General features: G+C 40.0%; 1 protein-coding gene across 4 annotated transcripts in view; it reads left to right on the top strand.

Moving 5' to 3' along the window:
* The window catches only part of hdac4 (histone deacetylase 4), a 142,531-nt gene extending 117,480 nt beyond the window's left edge, over positions 1–25,051 (top strand). For all 4 annotated transcript variants that reach the window (XM_079465042.1, XM_079465043.1, XM_079465044.1 and 1 more), the window contains 5 exons: positions 8,901–9,019; positions 10,451–10,584; positions 18,421–18,505; positions 19,863–20,004; positions 20,865–25,051. In XM_079465042.1, coding sequence (XP_079321168.1) covers positions 8,901–9,019; positions 10,451–10,584; positions 18,421–18,505; positions 19,863–20,004; positions 20,865–20,904 — 520 coding nt within the window. In that variant the 3' untranslated portion in view covers positions 20,905–25,051. The remainder of the gene's footprint in view (positions 1–8,900; positions 9,020–10,450; positions 10,585–18,420; positions 18,506–19,862; positions 20,005–20,864) is intronic.
* The last annotated feature ends 442 nt before the right edge of the window (positions 25,052–25,493 follow it).

Raw genomic sequence — 25,493 nt, forward strand, 5'->3', positions numbered from 1 at the left:
TTTTGATCAATTAGAGTTAACTGTGATAAATTGTGAAGTTGAGACCATTTCAAATCCAACATTTTCACTTATCGCAGTGCATTGTGGGACTCATTTGTGAATTCCGTTTGGTAATTTGGTAACAAGACTTGGTTTTGGAACAAACCCAACATTAGAGTGCCATTGTCACTCTCTCGAGAGGTTTATCATCCCCGTACTAACAGCCATATGACAGCCAAACGGTTTGAAAAGCCCCAAGCAAAACCCCTTTTCACAGAGCTTTTCACAGCTGCAGAGGGTCCTCGGAGAGACGTGCGAGAACTTTCACAACAATGTCTTGTAACAATTTGTATAAATGCTGCTCATCCCTTGAACTGTCCTTTTTATGTGTAGCCGTGGCTGTTGGGAGTCTTTGATGGCATGCCAGTAAAGCTGAGCCCCATTAGCATCGGTGTTTGGGGCTATTAATAACCCCCTCCTTCAGGGTGCGGGCGCACGGCCGATTCGAGACGCTCTTTAAAGAGGGGCCTCCGTGCCCAACAAGTACAGGCTGTTTCGGCAGGTAGACGGCTAAAATATGGCCCCCGGCAGGTCGATGATAAGACGGGATAAGTCTGGCTCATCCTTCTTTTTTCAATTCCGCCACCTCCTTCTCTTCCGCCCAATCGTACTCTGCGTTCGCTCCTCTTCTGTCCGAACGTCGTCGTAAATCTCTCGCTAACGCGTCTTCGATAAACTCACTTCAGCAGACTTTCCTCACGCAGGGTCTAAGTAATGCCAGCTGAGTCCGACCCGTTCACGCTTCTGACCCGAGACCTTTATAAAGATGCTCAAGTATTTGGTTATCCATTAGTGGTTTGGTCTTCTCTGTGATCTGTATGATGTCCCTTTTGCTCTTATAGTTGCATTTAAGAGGAACTAAAAATCATTTATTCACCCTTTTGGTGTTTTTGACCAGACATTATGCTGAACGTAGTGTTACAGTATTTGAGATTAGTGTTTGAACAGATGAGCTTCAATTTAATGCTCGGTGAAGACCGCAGAGATGTTATTATGAATGTGAGCGCTCTGATTCACATGCTCAATGCTGCCATATGACTCACTGGTTTAGGTTTTGCCAGCTCGTGTACTCATGCCCTGGCGCGGATCTTCACCGTTTCATTCATACTGATTCACCAGCAGCTTCCTCTTCTACCTCTGCTTCTGTCTCATCCGGCGTCCCACCCAGAACGTGTTCATACCCCGGTGGAGATGTCTGCTGGATTTGTCTAACTGTAATTTGTGGATTTGTTTGAGGACCACCTCGATTTACATGTGTGCATTTGGCAGGCACTTTCATTCAAAACAAACAGGGGTGCAGCGGACACACTTGTGTTCCCTGGGAATCAATCATCCCACAATCTTTGGCGTTGTTTGTTCTGTGCTCTACCAGTTAAGGTAGAGGAACATCAGATGCGTTAGTTTCAATGAATTGAGTGTAAATATCCTCATGAAAATGTTGAGTGATGACTCTTTGAATGAGATGAAATGATCTCTTGGGTTTATAGTGTCTTGCCTGAACGTTCAGTTATATGTGTACTACAGCAGTCATGTGTCCACTCAATCGAGGACCTCTTGACTTGTCTTCTTTTCTTTTTGTCTCTGTCGTGCTCTTTGTCATCACTTGATCTGCTACAAACTTTTCTTAATGTGTGATGTAGCGATCTTGAGGGACCAGGGCCGGAGATATTCATGGTCTTTCACTCACTTTCACTCACTTATTTGTGCATTCACTATTCCTTCTTTGTTATTTTTTTTATCTCGTTTGATTTTTCTTATCGTTTGAGTAAATTTTGTTAAACTTTTTATTAAACTCAAGCAGTTAAATTTTAGTGGTTAGTTTATGTCTTTTCTAAAAGTCGAATTGTCCTATTTTCTTTCCAACTTATCACTCTCTCTCTCTTCGTGTATGCCTCTTTCTTGTTCTTCCATTTTTTCCTCCTCAGCGGTGCCCTTCGAGACTGTGTTTGCCTTACGGGCAGCACCTTCTCATGTGGACCCGGCCAGTGCCACGTTGCATTCGCAGGGGATCAACCCTGGGATGAAGAAAGGAGGAAGAAAAAAGATAAGAAAATTGGCTCTAATGAAAACCAGAAGCCCAGGCACTCTAACCATGAACTTGGAAACAGAAAGGAGAATTTAAGTTAATTCAAACCAGCTCTTTGCAATGCCAGATGACAAGGCTTTGAAGTCCCCCTCCCCTTACTCTTTGCTTTCTCGCTTTTTTTTGGAAGGGGGAGCTATTGGAAAAGCCTTTGAATCTGATGGATAGCCATGGCTACATTAACCCTTCACTGGTCATTTTTGGTTTCACAAGTGCCGGGATGCTTCTGCTCCAAACCGCTCCTGGCGTGTTTCAGCGCCGGGATTAGGTGGACCCGCCAGGTCGGATCGGTTTTCGAGAGACTCATGGGTTCCTCAGCTTGCCTCCAGTCCGTGTAATTTGTCTCAGTCCATTGCAAGGAAATTTGTGCAGACTAATGCTAATTACCAGTCATAAATCCAGGCCTCATCCTGCACGTCATGGTTGAATCTTTCTCCTCTGCCTGTCCGCTCTTCAGGTTCAGATCCCCCGGCAAACATGACAGAAAGTTCCCTGAAGGAGGTTTTTGGCACAGGACAGTGGAAGAGGATAGAGAGTTGGTGTATTCTGGTGAAGCTGATGAGAGTTGGAGGATGAAATTTGTCATGTTCGTGCAATGATAGGAAAGGGTTTCTTGGACAATGGTGTTTGGGATAAACAGATTTTTACATTACGGTATGTCCGGCAAACATATATCCTGTACTCTCATTCAACTTCCATCCTAATGAACAGTTCAAAATGAAGCAGTGGTGAGAAGGACAAACCACGGCCATTTTTAATGTTTACTAAAACCAGAACTATTAAAACAATTCAGATAATTTACACTATATAAATATAATCATAAATATAAGCACTGTTTGAAAAAACCAAGCAATAAAATGAAATAAGTTGAGGCACTAATATGTGATTGACAAAAAAGGATTAAAATAATATTGACAAAATTATTAAATGGTCGTAAATGCATTTTGCAATATGAATGCTAAAAATGATATGACAAAAGACTAAAATAAAGTTCTAATTTAATACTTGGTTTATTCTGAACCAATGGCCAGCATTATCTAGATCAATTAAATCATTTAAAACATAAAAAGTATCTTTTGACAAGGTTTTCTAAAGACTAAATGTCAATAATCTTAAATTGTCCATACAAACCAACTATTGTCGTTGCCAATATGATTCATCACTACTCGTATATGTCTTGCCTTTCATGATGAAAATTCATTGAAGTATTTTATCACGTTGTTGAATATTTGCAACGATGTCTTCTTTTTGCCCTTGAATTTCATTTGAAGGGTTGGTGAGAGAATCCAGATATTTCCTTTATTCGTGTCATGAGTAAATGTAGAGTCCAGACCGCAGACTTCAGATATGCTCTCTGCGAGTTGTCATTTGCCGGTCTGACTGTCAGATGGATGCTACGCTGGATGTGAAGGGGCCCCCGCATGCGAGTTTGAAGGGAACGTGATACTGTGTTCAGGTGCAGCGTGTGAGGCCGTCTCTCTGTGGAGAGTGACTTCATGACTGATGAGAGCGCTGCTGTGGGATGCATGCTCACCGACTGCACTCGCTGTCTTTACAGGTCATGGAAATCCTGGACGATTAGGCAAATCAGGGAATTGTGGTTTTTAGATGTGGAGAAGTCAAGGAATTTCGTGAAATTTTTAAACATCTTTTGTTTTTATAAGGAAAAAAAATATTTTTCAGTTTGGGCCGCTGTAAAAGTAATCACGGTAACTCTTTACAGTAAGCTTGCTTTTGTTAACATTAGTAAAGGCATATGCTATCAAGAACTAGGAATTTGTTAATCTTTGTTAATACCAAAAGTTGTCCATGTTAGTTCATTGTACATTTAGTAAACATTTCTACATTTATTTGAAATGTGTATTAGTAAATGCTGATATGAAAATAAACTGAGATTTATAAAAGCCGTAGAAGTATTGTTCATTATTAGTTTATTCTTAATACATTACCTTATCGTTACCAAAATCATATTGCTAGAAATATTTATTCAAAATATTAAAAAGAACTGTGCAGTATTTGTTATGATATTGACTTTGAAGAGGAGAGGTTTTAAAGGGTTTGTAAATAATAGCCGAATAGACCTAAAAGGTCAAAAGGATTTGGCAGAGGCTCTATCTTCTCATGAAAAATGACTTCTGGACTTCCCTTTCTAGAACCTCCTCTGTGGGCGAATCTCTGTAAGAATTTCCCTTGTGTTTTTTCGTAAACAGCAGTCAGTCCTTTGGTATCATGTTTACCTTGTCATGTTGTGCGTTTTAGGCAATTCTCGAATTCAAGAATGTGTCTTACAGTCTGTGTCCCTTAAGAAATTCCTCGGATGGAGGTGGATGCGAAGGTTAATTCAACAGGCTTCCCTAAGTCAGATTGGTTGGCTATTCATTCAAGCAGCGCCGTTATAGTTTGATTTGATTTGTGTGCGTTTGGATCTGTGTGGTCCTGCCAGTGATTCATCTCTGTTTTTGAGTCCATTGGATTGAAGTTGTGGAATGATCATGACCGTCAGAAGCAACAGTAATAAAACCAGCAAATACGCTGACAGTCAGCAGAGACGAGCGTTTTGGACGGCTCTCACCCGAAGAGGGATGCAGCGCCGCTCTGTAGGTCATAAATCTCAGCATCTTTGGCTTAATTAGCGAAGGTCTTTTTCATCTCCCGTCTGATTCATGACTTTAAAGAAGAGTTTTCCACACTGGGTTGATAATTGATCGTGCGGGTTTTGGAGGAACGCTGCGTTTTTTTGTGGCACAGAGAGATGTGGAGGGAATGCGGTGATGCAAGCAGTTTTGGCGGACGTTGTGAAGTTTGCTCGTCTCAGCTAGAACATCAAAGACTAGGACGGAAGGTTCTGGCTTCACTGCTGTCATTCTGAGGACCCCTCTCGGTGTCTGTGGCTGTCCTCAGAATGCCTGCGACATGTATGTAGAAATTATAATTTGCCCGTGGCTAGACTGGAGGAAGGGAGAGTAGTCGGGGTTTGCTGTGGGCGTCCCGCTGCTGTTTCTGGCAGGTCGGGAGTCTGTGTGTGAGGTGTCACCTGTGATGGAAAGTGTGACCGTGTGGGTAAGACAGCAACGCTGCCTTTTTGGCTATGTCGGGGAATTCAACTCTCATTAATAGATTTTCCAACCGAAGATCTTGACCAGACACATTTCACCATAAAATCTAAAGTGTCAGATCATTTAAGCATCCTCACATACCCTCGCTCTTTAATAAAAATGTAAAAAAGCACCAGTTCATTTGTTGAGACTTTTTAAAAACATTTTTAGGTGAGCCTTTCCTTTAACCCTGTCTTAGAAAAAGCTTGACTTTTAAAGTGGCTGGCGATGCTGTGAATATTTTTGCTTCAAACCTGCAATTTTCGTGTTTATCCACTGCTTAAAAGACCTCAGCATGTACTGACACGACTCACTGTTGTCTGTCAAAATAATATCAAGAGATTTTAGGTTTGCTTTGGACGCCCTTTCACTTCTGGTCCTTCCTGTCGATTGCCCACACAGACACCACGGCAATTCCTCCTACGACTCTGAAAACATCTACAGGCCACGTGATGTCACTTCGACCGGTTTTCTGTGACGCAGAACACTGTTCGACTCTCATCCGCCCTCAGCCTTAGACCCCCGTATAAGTCGGGCAGTGCAGTCAGCTGTCTTGGTGTGGGGCGCAGGGTGTAATTGAGGTGAGGTTAGCTGGTTTAGAATGGAAAGTATGAGGCACAGCTGTGGACTTTGGCCATCTTAGAAGCTGGGCCTTCTGCCCACCTGTGGCGAGAGGACAAGTGCCATATTCCAGAGACCAATGAAGCTCCAACCACATCCAACTCTAGCTGAAGTGCATTGTGCAACTTGGCATAAGAGTTAACTCTGTCTGTTATTATTGCATACTGTGCAATACCAGTCAGAAGTTTGAGTCCTTTAACATAAACCTTATTCTTGGTTAAATACCTCAAAAATAAATTGGTTGAAAAAATAGCAAGAGCACATTTGTAAATGCTAGGCAGGGCGTGGCTACTTTGATGGTGTTAAAAAATGTCATTTTCCAGTTACCGTTTATTTTTTTCCCATATTCCCCAGTTACATTTTTAAATTTTCTATAATGTGGAAAATAATACCAGGTGATGTCAAAACGTTCGGATAATCTATTAGTTACCAATATACTGAACCATTTGTATGTATGTTACTAAACCCTTGTTTATCGAGTCTAAACATCAGAAAAATGTCAGTCTAAGCACAAGTTTTCTATTTTTAAAAGGAGAAATAAACATGCGTGATGGATGTGACACAAAAAGAGGCGACAAACCTCGTAGGATTTCTGTGATCTAAAATGCACAAACCTGAAGCAATAATACCCCATAAGTGAAGAAGGGATAATTCTTCATAAAACATAAAAGTGGCTAGTGACTTTATTTTCATTTGCCCATTTATGAGGAATATGTGCCGTTATGGATGTGACGATCCTGAAAATGGCCCTTACCTCCCTGTGAAGAATCATGCACTAAAAATAATGCGAATGCTTTAAAAACTTGAAGAGAGACATCACATGCTTATTCGAAATGCCAAATGTTAATATCTGTGAAAAACCTTTGGTAAAAGCGTGATTTTTTCATGGTAATGTTGACATTTTCACGGAATTGCCCATTACTTAAGATTACTGAAAGTACATGATCCTAAACTTTTGATCAGTAATGAATGGGAACTACATATTGCACACTAGGACGAAGTGCCCAAAAGTGATGCCCAGAGAGGATATTTTGTGCAATGTATGCTTTTCATGTCCCCTCAGGTTTGATTAAAGCATCACTTTATGATGCATGTCGAAAGACAAACATTGACTATATATTGCTCTGTTTTTAATATTCGTTGATCCTTGTTTATCCTATGTATTTATTTCCCAAGCCTCCTTTAATTCATCTCAAAGATGAGCTTCGGTTTATGCTCCAAACACACCAATGCAAAATAAATTCAAAGCTTTTAATATATCTTTAATAATAAATTTGAATAAAAAGAGAAGGCGTCAAATGACCAAAGTTGGACGTCATTTTTGCCAATTATTGCATTCCTTTATTATTGTAAACTATGCTGTGTTTATATGCAAGGATTTGCTTATATAGTGTTTTGTATGTGGGTCAATGACGTATAATGACCACTTATCATGTGGTGCGACCAATAATTGTGTAAAATAAAAAAGACATATCAAAATTTGTGTCTGAAATGTGAAGATCTGATACAGTATCCTTAAGTGAATGTTATTTTTATAACATTTAAATCAATTGTATGTGATTTTCAGGAAAAATTTGTTTAAGAAAAATATGAGATTTCCAACTCAAAGAATGCAAATACTATGTTTCCCCGAACTCTTTGTAAGTCGCTTTGGATAAAAGTGTCTGCAAAATGACTAAATGTAAATGTGTTTCTAAACCCTAAAGATATGAAAAAAAATGTTGTCAAGGAAAAGCAATTATATTAAGATAAGTTACTGTCACACCACATGACATTTTTAAGGCTATGGCCAATTCATAGATGAAAAACACTAAAATCTATTTTATAAACTGCAATAAATATTATTTATTTGTATTTTAAAATTGGCATGGCGACAATCCTATCATTGACCCGAATGCAGATTGGTAGAAATATGTTAAGGCCCTAATGATTCCACGGAGAACATCTACTGCAGAGACTCTTTGACCGGATCTTGGCCGTAGAGACAAAGCCTTACACAAATCAAGTGTATAGAGTCAACTACATTACACCTACACTGAAGCAAACAGCGCCAAGCCTCTCGCCCCACCAAGCCCAGTTATATATCCAGCTGCAGTTCAGAGAGAAATCTGTCATCTTAATATAGCCTCACAGCTGTGAGCCCTGAAAGAATGCAGGGTCTGGCTACAACCGAGTCAGAATATCCTTCAGCCTAATCAACGTGCGTGTCGTCTTCTTCCGACACAAGCTTTGATGACCCGTACAAAGACCGACTGGATTTGCCAAGATAAACTGAACAGGAGGGTTCGTGCTCGTGCGAACTCACGAATGTGTGTGTTTTGTGTGCGTCTTACAGACGGCGTGGACGGGGGAGCTGGGATTGTTTTCACGCTATGCACACACCCCAGTCATGTTGTCATACGACCTCTGTTGAGCTCTAGGCCGGCGAGTCCAACGGCTGTCTGTGCTAAAAGCCAATTTTGGGTTGGGAATCAAAACTTGACCACAGAATGGGCCGTTAAACCCACAGTCGTCCCATGAATCACTCAATGAATCTGTTCTTGTTTCTTGGAATCTAAATGTTTCTGCTCTTTCTGTGATGGTTACTGGTATTTTGGGGAAGTTTAGACAAAATTTAACTGCACAATAGCACCGTTTCACATTAATCACGGAGTTGTTTGACATGAATGATTATTCACCCAAAAAAAGACAGTCATGGTTTACTCACCCTCGTGTCTTTCCAAAAAGGTTTGGCTTTTTTCATCTGTGAAACCCAAAATATGATGTTCTGAATAATCTCTTGTTTGTGTTTTTCCTACAGTGAAAGTGAATGGGGACTGGAGCTGTTAAGCTTTAATAATGACAATTAAATTTAGGAAATGTTGTCGATTAAATCTTAGCTGTTGGGTCACCATTCATTTTCATTGTCCAGAAAAGCGTAGGTTGGACATACTGCTATAAAAAAGTCATTTGTGTTACACAGAAGAAAAACACGAGTCAGTAAATGAAGACAAAGTGATTATTTTGAACACACGGTTCCTTTAAGAAACTCAAGTAGTCTTTTTGTGTGTTTGCTTTTAAAGGACGGTGGTGATGCCAATAGCCAACGAGTTCGCTCCAGACGTGGTGCTGGTTTCTTCAGGCTTTGATGCTGTGGAGGGGCATCTGCCACCACTAGGAGGATACAAACTAACGGCCAAATGTGAGTATTCTCTGATTCACTGTGTTCATGATGATTGTCATGGGATGAAGAACTTTTTCCACTCCTAAGGCTACGGTGCTAAAAAATGAGTCATTGACATCCCTCTCTCTCGTTTTTCATGTCTCAATGCTTTAGTTCAATTTATCATGCGCTAATGCCACAAAAACAAGAGACCACACTCTGCTCTCCCGAAAGGGAGGTATTTTACCAGTTATTCTTTCTCAAATGTTCAGACCCCTGATGTTTTTTCGTTTTTGTTCCCATGCGTGCAGAGCATCAAGATGGCATTCTAGACTTGCTTCTAAATCAAACACTCAGCGATTGTGAAACACTTGGTATTGGGGTCCAGAAGATTGCTTTTATCCTGTTAGAGGGCTTTACTTGCTTTTTAAGGCTCGACCCTTGTAGATTACATCTCGAAGCGAAGGCTGTCCGTATGCGAGTGCTTGAACAAATGCACACTATGTAAAAACACCGTTCTGCTTTCTCAGGGCGGGGGGACGTCGCTTAAAACATTTAGCCAGACTCTAAAGACATGCAGGTTATGCGCTGTGAATTTGTGCCGTTCCTGCTGATAAAACACTTTAAATCAGATTCCTGCAGACGCTGATCTTAGAACAGCTCAATGACCTGTGACAGCGTTGACTTTTTTCCGTTTTTTCAGCACGCTTATCTTAAAAAAAGATACGCACGAGGCAAGCACATTAAACGCATACCAAGGATGGAAATTAATCCAGAGCCTGGGGTAAACATGCTGCATAGACAGTAGATAAATATTCTTCTTTTTTTAAATATTTTTTGGATTTATAATATAAATATTATCTTGTATATTTATTAGTATAGTCACAATATCAGATTTTCACTACAATTATCATGGTCAAAATGTGTTTATTAAATGTGATGTCTATTCGAATTGTAATAATATATTTAAAATCATGGTATCAGACAAAATTTGTTTTGCGTTTCTTTTCTAAATGATTTCGTTTTTTTACACCATATAATTATATGTGTAATATTCACACAATATCAATAAGCAAGATTGTATTCTGTATGCAGAGCTTCATATGAGACACTGAATGGGCTTTACTGTATACTGGCCCTGTCGTGCCAGTGAAGAATGAAAAACAATTAAATGAACCTAAAGTGGCCTTAAATATGATTTTTCATTTAAAAGGTTTGGTGGGGTAAAGTCGGATGCGTATATTCAAACATGACATCAAACAAAAAGTTCAAAGGACGCCTGGAGCCAAAATACTAAAGCCACATATATTAAAATTAAACCTGCCTTGTATTATGTTAAGGCTCAGGAAATCCACTGCGCTGTCTTTTAAAAACAGAAAATGTGACGTAATACACGTTCTTTGATCACGGTCCAGCCGAGTTTCTGTGCGAGCTCTAACCCTCACTTGCATTATCTCTCTCCATTGGCAGGTTTTGGCTACCTGACCAAGCAGCTGATGGTACTGGCCGGCGGTCGGCTGGTGCTCGCCCTGGAGGGAGGTCACGACCTCACGGCCATTTGCGATGCGTCTGAAGCATGTGTTTCTGCTTTACTCGGAAACGAGGTAAGAGCCAATTCAGATCAGATCAATAGCTGTTGCTGTTATACTGCCATAATATTATCCCATGTGTGAATCATATGGTGGACTTAAAGTACTTAAATCAATAGATAATTAAATAAAAATTTTGGTAAAATCATTTTCAGAATAAATGAACACAGACGTTATTGTCTCGTAAAAAAATAATTGTCCCCACATATTTAGAATTGAATGCATGCACGGCATTAACAGCAGTGGACCTGAAGTGATGGCTTCATCATCTGGTCTCTCACGATGGCCCCAGGCCAGCGTTTCTCTATCCTCCCACCCTGCTTTAGGATAGGGTGTCACAGAGTAGATGTTTGACGGGGTGTGTAGTTACTCCCTTTTTCTTGGCCAACCGCCAATGTTGAGCTGACAAATCATACAGTGCACTATGAGGGTGGGAAGTAAAGAATAGCGGTTTACTGTCTATACTCCACAAAACAAGACAAGTGAAGCATTGGAGCATCATTCATCCACTTGTCTCCGTATCAGAGTCAGAATCATGTTTGCTTTCTTCTCATCTTTCTCTCTCTCGATATTTTATTTCTCATGTTTATTCAGGGCTTTGTATCTCTGAATCAAATGAGTTTTCGTTTTGGATTTGTTCCCAAATCTTTTGAGCTGCCTTGGCGTCTGCGAAGGCAACATAATAAGTTACAGTATACGGAAGAAAATGTTTTATTTTTGTATAAGTATCGGTTTTCTTGTTCTTGAGTTGATTCTCTGTTTCATTCGTACAAGATTTTCATACATTTTTCTGCTAAACACAACAAAATGTATTTGGAAGAATGTGGGAATCCAAACAGTTCTGGGGCACTATTGACAACTATAATAGGAAACCAAATGACTATGGGGGTCATATAAAGTTTGTCAAATAGTATCAGATCAATTTGACAGAGTCTTAAGTGAATTGACAGGCCTTCAAACTTCAGGAAACTTATTTTTGAGGGAGTGACATAGCAGCCCTGTGTCACGCCCTCACTGCCTTTGTTTTTAATTGAACCTGCTGAATCCATCCACACGGACCCAGCGAGGCTCTTAAACTCGTTCAATGGCATCCCACCCCCCACCAACAGAGTCCGGTGTGTGCGGATCCCGACTTTAACACCCGTACTGACTTTATACGTCTTCCCAGCGGCTTGCTAAACTGAAAATCTTTATGCCACTTTTAGTGTCAGATGAGAGAACAGAGGCCGGGTCTCTGGTGTTATTGTAACTCTTGAGACAAGCTTGTAAATACATTCCTGGAACAGTAAAAGATTAGATGGCTCTGCTCCATGTGGATTTCGGGGGATGAGAGGAAACTAAACAAAACGGTTAGACCAGGCGCTGAAGGTTTGTAAGGGATGTTGTTTGTTTGGCCTCGAGCGTTGGGAATTAGATCCGTGTGACCTTGGTGTTCGTCGAACGTGTAAAAAAGCAGAAAGCAAAATTGTGTTTAATCTGCAAACTGTATGACCGTCATTAGCCTTGTTCAACAAACTACAATGGCCAAATATATTTTCATTTGTATAATTTTATCCATAGTGTTTTAAAGATAAGAGAGGAGGAAAGGCTTTTTTTGCTTACCCACAAGTCATTGTGTGCCTCTACAGCCTCGCCAGAAAACCTATACACTAAGCTAACTGGATGTGTTTGCTTCAGAAAGGAACTGAGCATTGCCGGCCTTAATGCAATAACCGTAATCGGTTTACCTGAGCCAGCGTACAAGTATGCCTGTGACGGTTCATTGGAACAGCAGCGGCAGACTCTGAGTCTGCGGGCCGGTCTGGCGATGCCTTCATCTTCGGTCTGCCCCGTGGGAAGGCTTGTTGTCATAGCAGGAAAAGTAGAGAGAGGTATTAAGTTTTTAAAACAGCTCAGTGAGAGCCTGTTTTATTGTGTAAATCCAGTTTCAGCTGCCTATCGAGTGTCCTCCCAGGAGTACGTTCAGAGGGGAGCATCCGGCACCGTTCCTCTCTTCGCTTTTAGCTTTCAGGTTCCAGCTGAAGATATGCTTCTTCTATATATAGTTATAAAGTCAGGCTAGCCTGATCTGTACAGTGTGAGGTTTTTTGCCCATTCTCTTTGTTCGTATTTTTTTCCAACACGATTTGAAGCCCAGCGCAGGGGGCGTCACGTGACTAAAGTGAAACATTTGTTGGAATCACAATGCTGGCTCAACAACGTCATGTCATGACTATCGGCCAACGTCAATGGACGGTTGCATCGTCTCTGCCCTATAGAGGACTCAACAGGCACAAAGTGTTTCTTTAAAAAGTGATGTTGCATACTACTGGCCTGGCACGCATGATCGTGTTTTTAGTTGAATTTGTAGCTTTGACAATGTTTGGACAACGTTTTGACAACATATGTATGTGAACGTAAAGTTTTTCGTACATCGTTGTCATGTTAATGTCCCCTTAGATGTTCAATGCATGTTTTTCATACCGGACTTTCAAAGGGTCTTTTTTACAACCTGTGCAAGACATCACAAAGAAAGAGAAGCAGATATGAAGTCTGTGGATGTTAAGAAACCAAACCCCAGAGTGTAATCAGTATTGCAGGAAACAGGTGTTTTATCATTGCATTAAAGGCCACATGCTAACAGAGGTGAAGAATAGGGCAGCGAGGAGAGGACGTCACTAGACATTGAGAATTTTGGAAAGCGTGTTTTGTGCGTGTTTGAACGTACACCTCGTGGGAGAACAGGTGCTCAACCAAACCTTCGGTCGGTTACTAGAAATGTAAGTCAAGCATCGTATAGTCCAGCTGAGGATGGATGATTGGGTTGGTTTACAGCGACTCTGGTCATTATATTGAGCGTTTAACTGCCTGGGATGGTGTGAGAAATACACTTTTACGGCCGGTGGAGAGACGGAGACGCTGTTATAATGTGGATTGTGAAAATGAGTCAGATCATGGGAGACTACTGGTAAATTCTCTCGCAATGTTTTTAACGTTACGTGAGTAATCAAAGGTTCGATTGGTTAAATGATCCTCTCCTCTGACGTCTTTCGGCCCTACACCCACGAATCATTGATGGATGTGTGCAAGCAGAGGTTGTTCTCCAAATTGTGGTCATTAGCAATTATATGATAAACAACATCCTAATAGGCTAATTGTTGCCAGGCACCAATGAATCCCTCCCTGCATTTACCCGAGAACTACAGTAAACATGTACGCTTTTACCTTTGATGCCTGAGGTGGATTTTCTGAAATCATCTGTTTCGTAAAGCAAAAAGTCTGTTTGCTAGGTCACTGCATTAGGTTAATACGAGTTTACAGTTTGAGATTTACATTTAGTCATTTAGCAGACGCTTTTATCCAAAGCGACTTGCAGAGACTTCAGGGAGCAATACAGCGATATGTCATACAGGAGCAATAATACAATAGGTGCTTTTTTATTCGTCTGTCAAGTATTCACAGTAGAGATGGGTTTTAAGTCGTTTTTGAGTGTTGTGAGAGATGTGGTTGACCGGACTGAGTAAGGAAGAATGTTCCACCAGTTTCACCAGTTGTGGAGGAGAATGAGCAGGAAAGCGATTTACTGCCCTTTTGAGAAGGCACACAAGACGCCGCTGGTTTGCTGAACGCAGGGTTCTTGATGGGGTGTAGGAGGGTGTGAAAATATGCCGGCGCAGATCCAGTGAAAGTCCTGTAGGCGAACATTAGTGATTGATTGTTGTATTGCCAAGTTGGATGATGAGATCAATTGTAATCAGCAGTCTAAAATGTGTGTTTTCTTTTCTGGCTTCTTATTGGCTGCTGATTCTTCATTATTTTTTATTATTCAGATTTGTATTAAAGTAGGTATTAAGAAATAAAGTATAAAATATTTATTTCAATCATTTTCAGTAATTCAATTGTATTAATGTTTTTTTCTTGACTGGTTAGTCCAAGCCATTCATTATAAAGATTTTTTTAATTAAAATATAATTTGAGATTTAATTGTATTCATGATTTTTCATCCATTATTTCCTTCATTATACAGTCCAAGCTATTTAAAAACTTTTTTTACAGTAAATTATTTTAATGAAATTATAATTTTTTAGTTTTTTGTAATTGAAGTTTATTAATACTCATTTTTGTCTACTGACCTTATTTCAGATTGCATATGCCTATAGATCAAAAGCTTTGTAAGGAGAAACATTTCACTCAAGTGAACCTAAACTTTTGAAAATAGATGAGATGTTGAGACCCCTGATGATCTATATGATTACAAATGTGACATATAACCCTAAATATGGTTTCTAAAGTCCCACTTTTAAAAGAAGTACAAAGGTCATGAGGCATGTGATGTCCGATTTTCTTTTTCATAGCATATTTTGTTTTGGATACAGAAAACATGACCTGTACTTGTGTGAATGGAAGGGGATTTACCAACACGGCTGCAGTGAAATGACTTATTTTTAAAACACTTGACAAGTCATGTAAATGTTTTAGAAGAATAACAACATTCGGTTCTCTAAATGTATGCTGAAGTCATTTTTCCTCTGATTGGTTTGGTTCCCTCCACCTCTGTTGAGTGTTCTTTCTGTAACCTTACTGTGCGTTCCGTCCCCAGTTGGCTCGCCTTCAACTATACATATGTTTGAAGGACGTACCCCATTCTGACAAGATTTATACAACCGCATGCAGGTTGACAAAAACCGTCTCAACTGAAGCTCTTCTTTCTCCTTGAGAATGTGAAGCCCCTCACGCTAAAGCCGCCAGGGTGGAATTCAAATCAATCCCACTGTCATTGTGTATGCCGGCTACTGGCATGTGTTTGGTACCTGCCAGGCACCTTGGCACACGCTGACAGGACCTATTAAAGTTTATATATACGCGGCAGGACAGTCCATCACATTGACGGACAGATCGGACCCAACCCCCCCCCGCCCCCGGACGGTGCCAGGGCAGGAGAGTCGGGCTTGCAGCGGGGTTTGAGAGCTGAGGGGCCGGGGGGATTCCTGAGGGAGCGCTCCAGGGGGATGAGCGGTGACCTACAATCCAACCTCGGGTTGACGGGTTGACCAGCTGGTCTCACACACAGATTTTCATCCCTCCACATGGGAATTTTGTTGCTTTCAGGACACATTTAGATGACGGACAATTAAGTTGGGTATATAAAGAATTTTATATATAAAGAATGTCAGAACCAAATTGGTTATAGTTAAAGTTTTAGTTTTCCATGTTGTTGTTTTGTAATTTCTTTTAAAATGATAGTTCTTCCAGAAATAAAAATTCATCATGTCATTCCAAACCTGTATGAAGAAGATATTTTGAAGAATGTTGGTAAATCAAATAACATTGATCCCAATTGTCTTCTATTGTATGGACACAAAAAAGCATTTCTCAAAATATCTTTTTTTGTGTTTCACGGGCAAAAAAGCGATAAACATGTTTTGAACAACACAAATGATGAGATAAATTGTTTTGGTTGAGCATCCCTTTAATTTAAAGGGGGCATATGACACGGCTAAAACAAATATTATCAATTGTTTTAGATGTAATGCAATGTGTAAACACGATTAAAGGTTTAAAAACGCTGTATTTCCACATACCGATCATGTTTGTATCTCCTCTTTGCCCCGCCTCTCAGAAACGCACAGATTTTTTTACAAAGCTCATCGCTCTGATAAGTGAGGTGTGCTGTGATTGGCTAGTTAACCAGTGTGTAATGTAACGCTTCTTACCATATTTGGAACATCAAGTTCCAAAGCAATTGTACTGACAGGTACGCCCACCTTACTCGGGTATACATTTAGGCGGTCTTAGTCAAATCATACCATGAACTGACATAGATTTGTGGGGGTCTGGTTACACGAGGCGTTTCAGGCAGGTCCGGGTGAGCATCCGCTTTTAGATAGAATGGATCTTTTGTTCCGACACTTAGATTATTGCAATTCATACGTGTCTAATACATGCATGGGCAACTTATAACAGATGTTATAAGTTATAAGATAACAGATGTATGTGCGCAATATATACTACGAAGTGTACTGCTAAGAGCGTACTTCTAGGAGTGTACTGTCAAGTTGTTCTTATAAAGTAAATGTCAATGAGATGTGACCCTCCATCAATTTCATTGGAGGCAGAAGGTGAGCGATCTCTTCTCTGAATGGTCCTGGTGCATGCGTTAGATCTCTCATGTTGAGGGCATCGGCCTGCCAGTGACTGAACAAGGCTCTTTTGTCCGGCGTGTGAGCTTTGTCTCTGCCAGCCTTGGATCTTGAACTTTTACTTTCCTCCTGACACGCGAGGTACTGGAAGTCTGTGGCAGTCCTCCACTAGTTCAGCAACACACTTTTGTACGCACAACCTCTACGAAAGGAGATTTCTGACTTGTGGTTTGTACGTTGAGCTTTGGTGCTCATGTAGTTCCAATTTGGCTCATGTCGTATCCTGATTCTTTTCTCATCCTTTTCTCTATGCATCTTCTTTATTTTCACTGCTTTTTTCTACAAAAAGGAAAAGCAAAATGGTTGCATCCACAATTAAATTTTTTGCTGGCTTTTGTGAGGTTCATTAGAAATGTTTTTAGGAGGTGTTTGAATATTTGTATAGAATTGAACCGAGATATGCATTGAATTTGACTCATCCAACAGTATCTGATCTAAGAGTCTTAAGTCTTTTTGTCTGCGAATTATTTTATTGTTAGTTTTACTGTTTTGAGTGTTCCCTCTTAGGTTTTAGCTTTCTCAATTCCATTCTTAAATCTATTTTATGTTAACATTTAGTGTTATTTTCAGGGACTTATTCATATTTTATTATTTTCATACAGAAAATGTCATTAAAACCTTTAATGTTGTCAATACCATAACAAGTTGTTTTTGTTTTGAAAGTTTGTGACAAGCACATCAAATTATTTATTTTTTCACAACTTGAGGTGGAGTTATTTGTATTAAAAAAAGCTTCTATTTGTATTAGTCTCACTGTGTTTTGCTTGGAAAATTGCCACCTCTCCAAAGAAAAACAGGAAAAGGCATCAGTATCGGCGAGTACCAGAACAAATATTGGTACTCGTACTTGGTATTTAAAAAATGGTATCGGTGCATCCCAACTTTTTTATTTAGGGGTCTTTATTTTAGCGTTAGAAATGCAGAGGGGTTTGATGGATCTGTCTGTCGTGAATAGCCACAGAATTAAATTGTCCCTCTCTTCCTCTTCACCTCCGGCCCTCGCACCCTCATCTTATTTGTTTTAATGAAATCAAAACGTTCACCTCGGCCGATCTCCACTCGCTAACACCACCCTAGTTTCATGCACTTTTTGTTTCTCTCTTTTTCATGCAAATGGTTTGTGACGGAGGGATGACAGGATGCATGCATTTCCTCTGCCTTTAATGTTTGCACATAAAACACTTGGCCATACATTTTCTCAATTTTGGTGCGGGGGTGAAAAAATGCAGCCGGCGGGAAATGGAATCATTCCACAGCAGGAATGCAGCGTCGTATACTGACTGTTTCCTCCGGGTTCTGGCTCTGCCGGTCCCTGAGCTGTCGTGAGGGTCGTCTCAGGGTTTCGTTGCCTACGCGCCGTAATGAAGCACAAAGCCCTTCATTGTCTGCTTCGTATAGATTTTTAAATAAGGCGTTCAGCACATCTGTGAGAATGTAAATACAGCCGCGTTGTTGCGTTTAATGCCAGGTAAACAACCCGATGAAAAGGATTTACAGCATCATCTTTCAGTTGTCTAGAAGAGCATATGCATGTGCATTATAAATAACCAGGCCTGTGTGTTCAAGCTGATAAATCGTAATTTGGATTTATCAGCCTGGCCGATATATCAGTCTATTATGAAATCTTTGTGCTGTCAAATGTGTAACCTGTCAGATGTGATTTTCATTTCAGCTGGACCCTCTCCCAGAAGAAGTGCTACAACAGAGGCCGAACTCCAACGCTGTTCAGTCCATGGAGAAAGTGCTGGAAGTTCACAGTGAGTGCACGCTTGTGAGAAATACAAGTTTGAACTTAAAAATAAAGTGCAGTCAAGAAATCCTGCGTTCTGTGTGCGTCTTGTTGGTTAAGGCTTTATACTTTGTTACTATTGCTTTTAATATAATGGTAAGACTACAGTCTATTTCCTCAGTTAGTAATGCTAATGTATACACAGTCAAAAGTTTGGAAACACTGAGGAGTGGTTTCCCGGAGAGGGATTAACTTAAACCAGGACTTGGTTAAATTAGAATGTTTAAATTGTTTTTAAAAACAAACGTTACAAAAAACATTATTGTTGGGCATCTTGAGACAAAACAATAACGCTGATATATTTTAAGATATGTAACATTTAAGTTAGTCTGGGACTAGATTTGAGCCCCTGTCCGGGAAACCGTCCCTTTTTGTTTTATATTTTCATCTTTTCCACCTTTTAGAATAGAAGTAAATTCAATAAAACAACAGAGTAGCACAACTGTAACTGTGAGAATTATGTTGCAAATGAAAGCATCTAAAATAAATCCAAACTATGTTATGTTTTAGCATCTTCAAAGTAGCCACCCAACGACTAGAGTTTACAAACGCTCTTCTTCGTATGGTGTTGGAAGCTTTTTTAAGAGTATTGAAAGAATTTCCATGTATTGAGGGCTCTTACAGGCTGCTTTTTCTTTATTATTGTGTCCAAGTCATCAATATAACAAAATACAAATTCTACTGAATGAAATGTGTATTTTTAAACATTTAAAGTCCCATGAAATAAAAAATGACAGTGCCTATTTTTTCATGAAATATTACAACGTTTATTGTAAATAGTGGCCTTCCTGTAATGACTAACCATCTTAAATGACGTATTGTTAGACGGCTTGGGCGGAGCATCTGTTAACTCCTCCCCTTTAACGGTCAGTCTGCTGCCTGTTCCATTTAAAAATGCAACGGCTGTTTTTATACATCCAATCAAATCGCAGAGAAAGACGAACGCCACGGCCACTATTTTTCTCATTAGAGATTCCTTTTCACTTTGAAATGCGTCAAAATACGGAAGTAAAAACGCTCGCAAATTCTGGCTCACGGGGACATTAAGCATACATATTGAGATTAAACGATTTTTAGGATTATTAAAAACATTTCAGTATTTCCAAACTTTCGACTGGTAGTGATTTTACTTTAATCTCCACTCTCTGTACTATTATATTTTTACTCTAAAGCTGCTTTGAAAATGCTAAATGATGTGCTAGAGTATAGAATCTAATTTACGCATTTCTGCCCATTCGTCATTAATCGGATTTTGTCTTGTTTTTATAGTTTGAAAAACTATGTCATATAAAAATTTTGACTTCTAACCTTGATTTGTTTCATAGGTAAATACTGGCGCTCACTGGAGCGCTCTGCATCCACTCTGGGCTACTCGTTGCTGGAGGCACAGCGTTGTGAAACCGATGAGGCGGAGACCGTGACCGCCATGGCCTCCCTGTCCGTGGCCAACAAGCACATGGGAAAGAGGTGCGCTCATCTCACACAATACCCGTGCATGTCTGCTTCTGTCAAACGTGTGCTGAAAGTGGCCCCCATAGCGTTAGTTTTCAAACACTGTGTGTATTTATAATCATGTGAGCGGCCTGCGATTGGCCAGCTGAACAAGTGATGCTCAAGCGGCAATCTCCGAATGCGAGCGGCTGGTGCGAGGCAGACGTCCAGCATCGCTGGGCTTCTGAGAGACACTGTCTGCCAGAGTCCTAATTGAAAACACACAGGCAACATTGAATACAGATGCTCGAGGTTTCTGGACCTTCCTTCACACTGAAACTCTTTCACACTTACAATACAACCCTGCACAGGTTTACACTCCTGTGATTTTCTATCATTTTTAATGAGGGGCCCAGTACCAAAAGTGCATTGGAACCTGTTGTGCTTTTTGGTTTTCCTGTTATTATTCTTTTTCTGCGTGTACATATTTTGATCCGGGGCAGGCGCGAGAATCATTTATATGGTATAAAGTAAAAACATCTTTCTGCCAATTTAAGGGTCGTAAACTTTTTGGCACTACCATCGGTTTAAATATGAAATAGAAATATGGGCAAGAAACTAAATAAAATGTTTCCATTGATTCCTTGGGTCATATTTTTCAGGTTTTGTTGAATGTTTTGATTTGTTTGTGATAGAACTTTTAATATTCTCTTACAGTTAAAAATGTGTTGTCACGTTAGCATCTTACTCACCGATCACGAGGAACATCTCAGATCTGTGTGAAACACATTTTCTGTAATGTTTTGTTTTATATGTGTGTGGGAACGGCACGATGCTCTCGTGTGTTTTGCTTGCGTATTATGTCATTTTAAACACTTCTGTTTGTCACCCAACAGGACAGAGGAGGAGCCTATGGAAGAAGAACCTCCATTGTAGAAGGTCCGCTGAACTTCCATGGCGACCCTCTTGGCTCGGAGCCTCTTCAAGGCCTCTGACCTCACTCTGCTCTCTCCATCCGTTTCATTTATCGCCCCGCCTCCGGCGGGCAGCACGACGTGTGTACTTTGAGCACAGTAACCGAAACGGTCCGAAGAAATCTCCATAACAACCAGAGTGCAACCGTAAAAAAATGTCTCAGCTGGGTCTCTGTATGTGGCGGCGTCTGGGATGCTGTACCCGGTCTGTCCACACGGGACACTTATTTTTGAGCAGAACATAGACTCACGTTCCATTGTTAAATCTGAGAGCTGGTGCTTTCGACAAAAACATTTTGTTTTCTTACTTTCAAGAGCCACTAAATAGCCCACGTGACTGATTTTGGCTGTGGGCCTCATTACGGCCGCATCCTTTTTGTTGTTGTTTTTTTATATTTGTTGTCTGTCTTGTCTTGGAAATATTGACATTCATCCCATTTGTCATCCAAGTTACTGCTACACTTAATTGACCCTGGACGGCGGAGAACGAGATGTGAGATTAAGAGTGAAGAATTCTGGGAAACCCCACACAGAGCCATGAGAGCGACGATGCGAGTTTGTGCCTTTTCCGAAAGAGTTTTCGTATCGGATCGAGAAGAACATTGCCTTAAACTAGTTACAGGAGGGAAAATGTCACCCCACCCCTGTATCGATTTTTTTTTTGGAGGGGTGGGTATATGTGATGTGATGGTCAAAGGCCGGTCTGATGATTGGAGAAACCCTCCGCATGTTTACCAGGAACTCCCTGCAGATATCATCACCTTTCACGTGCATTTTCCGTTCTTTCATTTCTCGTGCTTGTGTTTGAAATTGCATAACTTCTGACAAATGAACTTGTAAGGTACTTGCCAGCTATCCAAGGGCAAACGCTTTCAGTTGACCTCTCCAGTGCTTTAGAAGGCAAGCCAATGTAGCGACTTGTTTCAACTCTAATGACCAAATACGCACCTCGACTTCCTCAAAGGGTTGACCAGCATGCACCGTTACGGAACAGGTTCCATCTGCCAAGGTTCAATTCAACCGATAAACATCAACATCTAGGGAAAAAAGAAAACTATTGGAAAGCATGAGTTAACCCCGGTAGTGCCACTAGCTGCATTCATATAGAATAGGGCTGCAATGACGATGTGTCAAACACAAATTTGTGCTTTAAAAGAAAAACTCACACGATAGAACTCTCTATTTTTCCTTTCCTCAACATGTTGTACTTTTATAGTAACGAATGTCTAGTAATCCGATTTCTTTACAGTTAACCAAGGGCACTCACGTTATTCTACTTAGCAGACGGTCGACTTTATTTACACCGCGAGGAAAAGGGCTGGTCACCGATTTTAAATGTACCACTGAGCCTTCAGATGTGCCACCTGGTGTGATTTCGTGCTGGTGTAAAGCGTTACCTTTCCTGCCGTCCGGCCTGAGCTGAGGCTTTGATGCTGAGAGCTTTCACTAGGGGCAGGTGCTACAGAACATGTGCTTGTCACATGACACAAATCCAGGAAGTAGCGGGACCACCAGCTCCCACTCAATCGTAAACGCCTCTGAGACAACTGTGATACTCGGACAATCTGCATGGGACTCTTGTAGTTTTGGAGCTGTACCCTACACTTAAAGGGCCGGCGTACAGACGCTTCTGAACAGCACATAGAACTGTATATATACACACAAGTATGCATGCTCACGTCAGAACATTTGGCTTGACTTTGATTGTACATTTAACTTTTCGATACTGGACTGAATATGAGGTCATTGTTTGACAACCCTCATGCCTGGGCTCACTGCGACTACCTTTGGCATTCTTTAACCGTGTGTCGATATGAGACACGTTAAGAAAGGAGATTTGACTCACCGTTGGCATTGCTCCTTCATTTTTATATGATTGGCCTGTCACTCATGACTACTCCACTTTGGGTTTTGTGCCCATTTCTCTTGTGTTTTGTGATTTGTTTGTTTGTTTTGTACTCTTTGTTTTGTTTTTGCCCTTTTCATTGTTGACAATGTGTTTTTTTATGCTTCAGATCATTCGATCTCTCGTCGTAGAGAGTAACCGCCCATGTAAGTTGTGTGGGGATGTTTTTTATTTTTATTATTTTGTTTTTGTATGCGGTGGGAGGGAGATGGCTTTACTTTGTATAACGATTCCAACAATTGTGTTTTAACTACGTTCTGTTCATAGTAGATTTATATTGCAAAGATCTATAGATATATTATATATGATAAAGTTTGCAGACTTGGAATGAGAAAATTAGTATTGCAAAGTGATATATTTCAGTATGTGGTCTGGCTTTGCCCGTTACTGGTTCCACTATAGGCACTGTTCAAAGCTGACATTGATTTCATTCATTTACAGCAGCATTAGTTTGGTTTCACAACCAACTAATGGAAACACTCGTGGTTTCAACGTTTATAGCGCTCGATAAATTCCAGAACAAAATGACCACAGGAAATATCATGGACTCGCACTGTAAATTTCAATTGGTTTAGTTTGTTTAGAGCAAGTTGATGCTGACATCGCACATGGATCAAAAATGGATGATGTTATTTTTGTCCTTTCGAAGAGTAAGAATTAAGGTGGATCTCACAAAACCAGTAGAGAAGATGTCCGGTTGTTTTTCACCCCGCGATCAAAAGAAAGAAAAAACGAATCTGAAAATGAACTCGGAATACAATGAGTAATATAATCAAAACACAAAAAAATAAATATAGAATCATTGTTGAATAAAAGATATAGGTTATGTTTTATAAACATATATAAACCTTTTATAGAGGTCAATTAAATAGTGCTAAAAAATATTATGTTTAATTGTCATGGAAATAAAATAATATTACAAAAATACTTATCCAAAAAACGGCTTTATTTTCTTGATAAAAAATTATTTCCTTTAAACTCTTTTTTGATACCACGGTGAAATGTGACATGGATGTGGTTTTGTGAGATTTGCCCATGAGCATTTGTTCTATTGATGCCGGTTTATCTTTTCAACTCTTCTGTTTGTAAAATCAGTCTCACCGTTTAAAGCATCATCTTTTTGGGGCCTTTTGCCAGGATCATGTCCAAACCACATTTATCAAATCTCTACTGAATTACTTTCTTGAAAGTGCAAAGACTGACGTTGATTGAAATCGTCTTAGAAATGTAAAGCAACATTCCCAAAGAGTTTAGTAGTAAGAGCACTAAAACCAGAAGTCAGATCTTCACCACAGAACACTTTGCAGCAACACTCTGGAGAACAGCAGCCTGTCTATAGTCTTATCGGGTTCATCAGAATTGTCCTTTTAGTTTTGTATAAAAGAATAAAAAGCATTCCATTTGTTTTCTTGATTTCATTTTTTTAACCTTTGACACAATGTCATTCCTGCTAATTTACCACAAGGTCTGGCCTGAACATCATTTATTTGCAGGCCAGAGTTGATTTCATCGTCTTATCTTCTCAGCTGTAGATTTCTGCATGGTTTGTGCGTCGGCATGCCCGTCTGTCCTGTAACATATTTGCACAGAGGAGGAAAACAGGAGGTTTGATGCTTTTACAATTTTGGAGGACACGAGATGGAAGTTTGTCTTTTTCCTTCTCGGTTTCTGGTCAGTACGCAGATAAAACGATGCTCTTTGTTTCCTACGGATGTGCTTTTTACTTGTGTAAAAAAAGAATGAAAGACTTTTGAATATTTTGCAACAAGTTATCTAGCACTTGTGACAAACAGACTATAGACTTTATTGTATTTATGTTTTAGGTGAACTACGCACTACACCACACATTGGATTGCCTGTGTGACTTCTTATGCTTAGTTTTTTCCCTACTTTTCCTCTGGATGTATTTATTGGGGCTGGAGGAAGACGAGGGAAAGATAAAGGTTTGACATCTGGAATCATCAAAGGGCTTTTCCAGATGCGTGACGGATATATCTTCAGTTTGTCGAAAAGATAAAAAACACACTTATCAGCCAGTAATACCTGTGACCACTGTGGCTCGAGAACAGTTCTAGGTTTACAAAATGTAAGAAATGCATATTATTTTTGTCACTTTGATTTTCCATTGTTACAATAGAACTCTTCTTGGGACCTTTGCTCTAACATTTGTCTTTGACATCAATTATAAAGTACCTTGTTTTTGAAAACCATAATGTCTTGTTTTTATTTCGGAGGACATCACTGATGGCATTCTTTCTGACGTGTCCACAACAATAATACTCATTTTATCTTTTAAAAATAGAAATGATGGTCAAAGCGTGCATGACGCCTTCTCTGGGAAATGTTATGTAAAAAGGGTCTATGTCTGTGTTTTTATGATATTTTGCTGTTGAGGCCTTAGGGGGTCCAAAAGGTATCTCGGTACGCTTTTACAAATCAAAAAGCCCCTCTCTAATATGCCACATCGTTTGGAGGTATCATTTATTTCTTTACCTGATGAAGGTGAATAGAGGTTATCCATTCACTTATTTTGAGAAAATAGAAAACCTTATTGTTCATATTTGGGCCGCAAAAACAATCCTAAAAATACAGTTGAGATCCACTATGTGCATTAACTCTATCGGCATGCTCCAGTATCCGCCATC

The sequence above is a fragment of the Barbatula barbatula genome (assembly GCF_947034865.1).
Source record: "Barbatula barbatula genome assembly, chromosome: 9".
Lineage (NCBI taxonomy): Eukaryota > Metazoa > Chordata > Actinopteri > Cypriniformes > Nemacheilidae > Barbatula > Barbatula barbatula.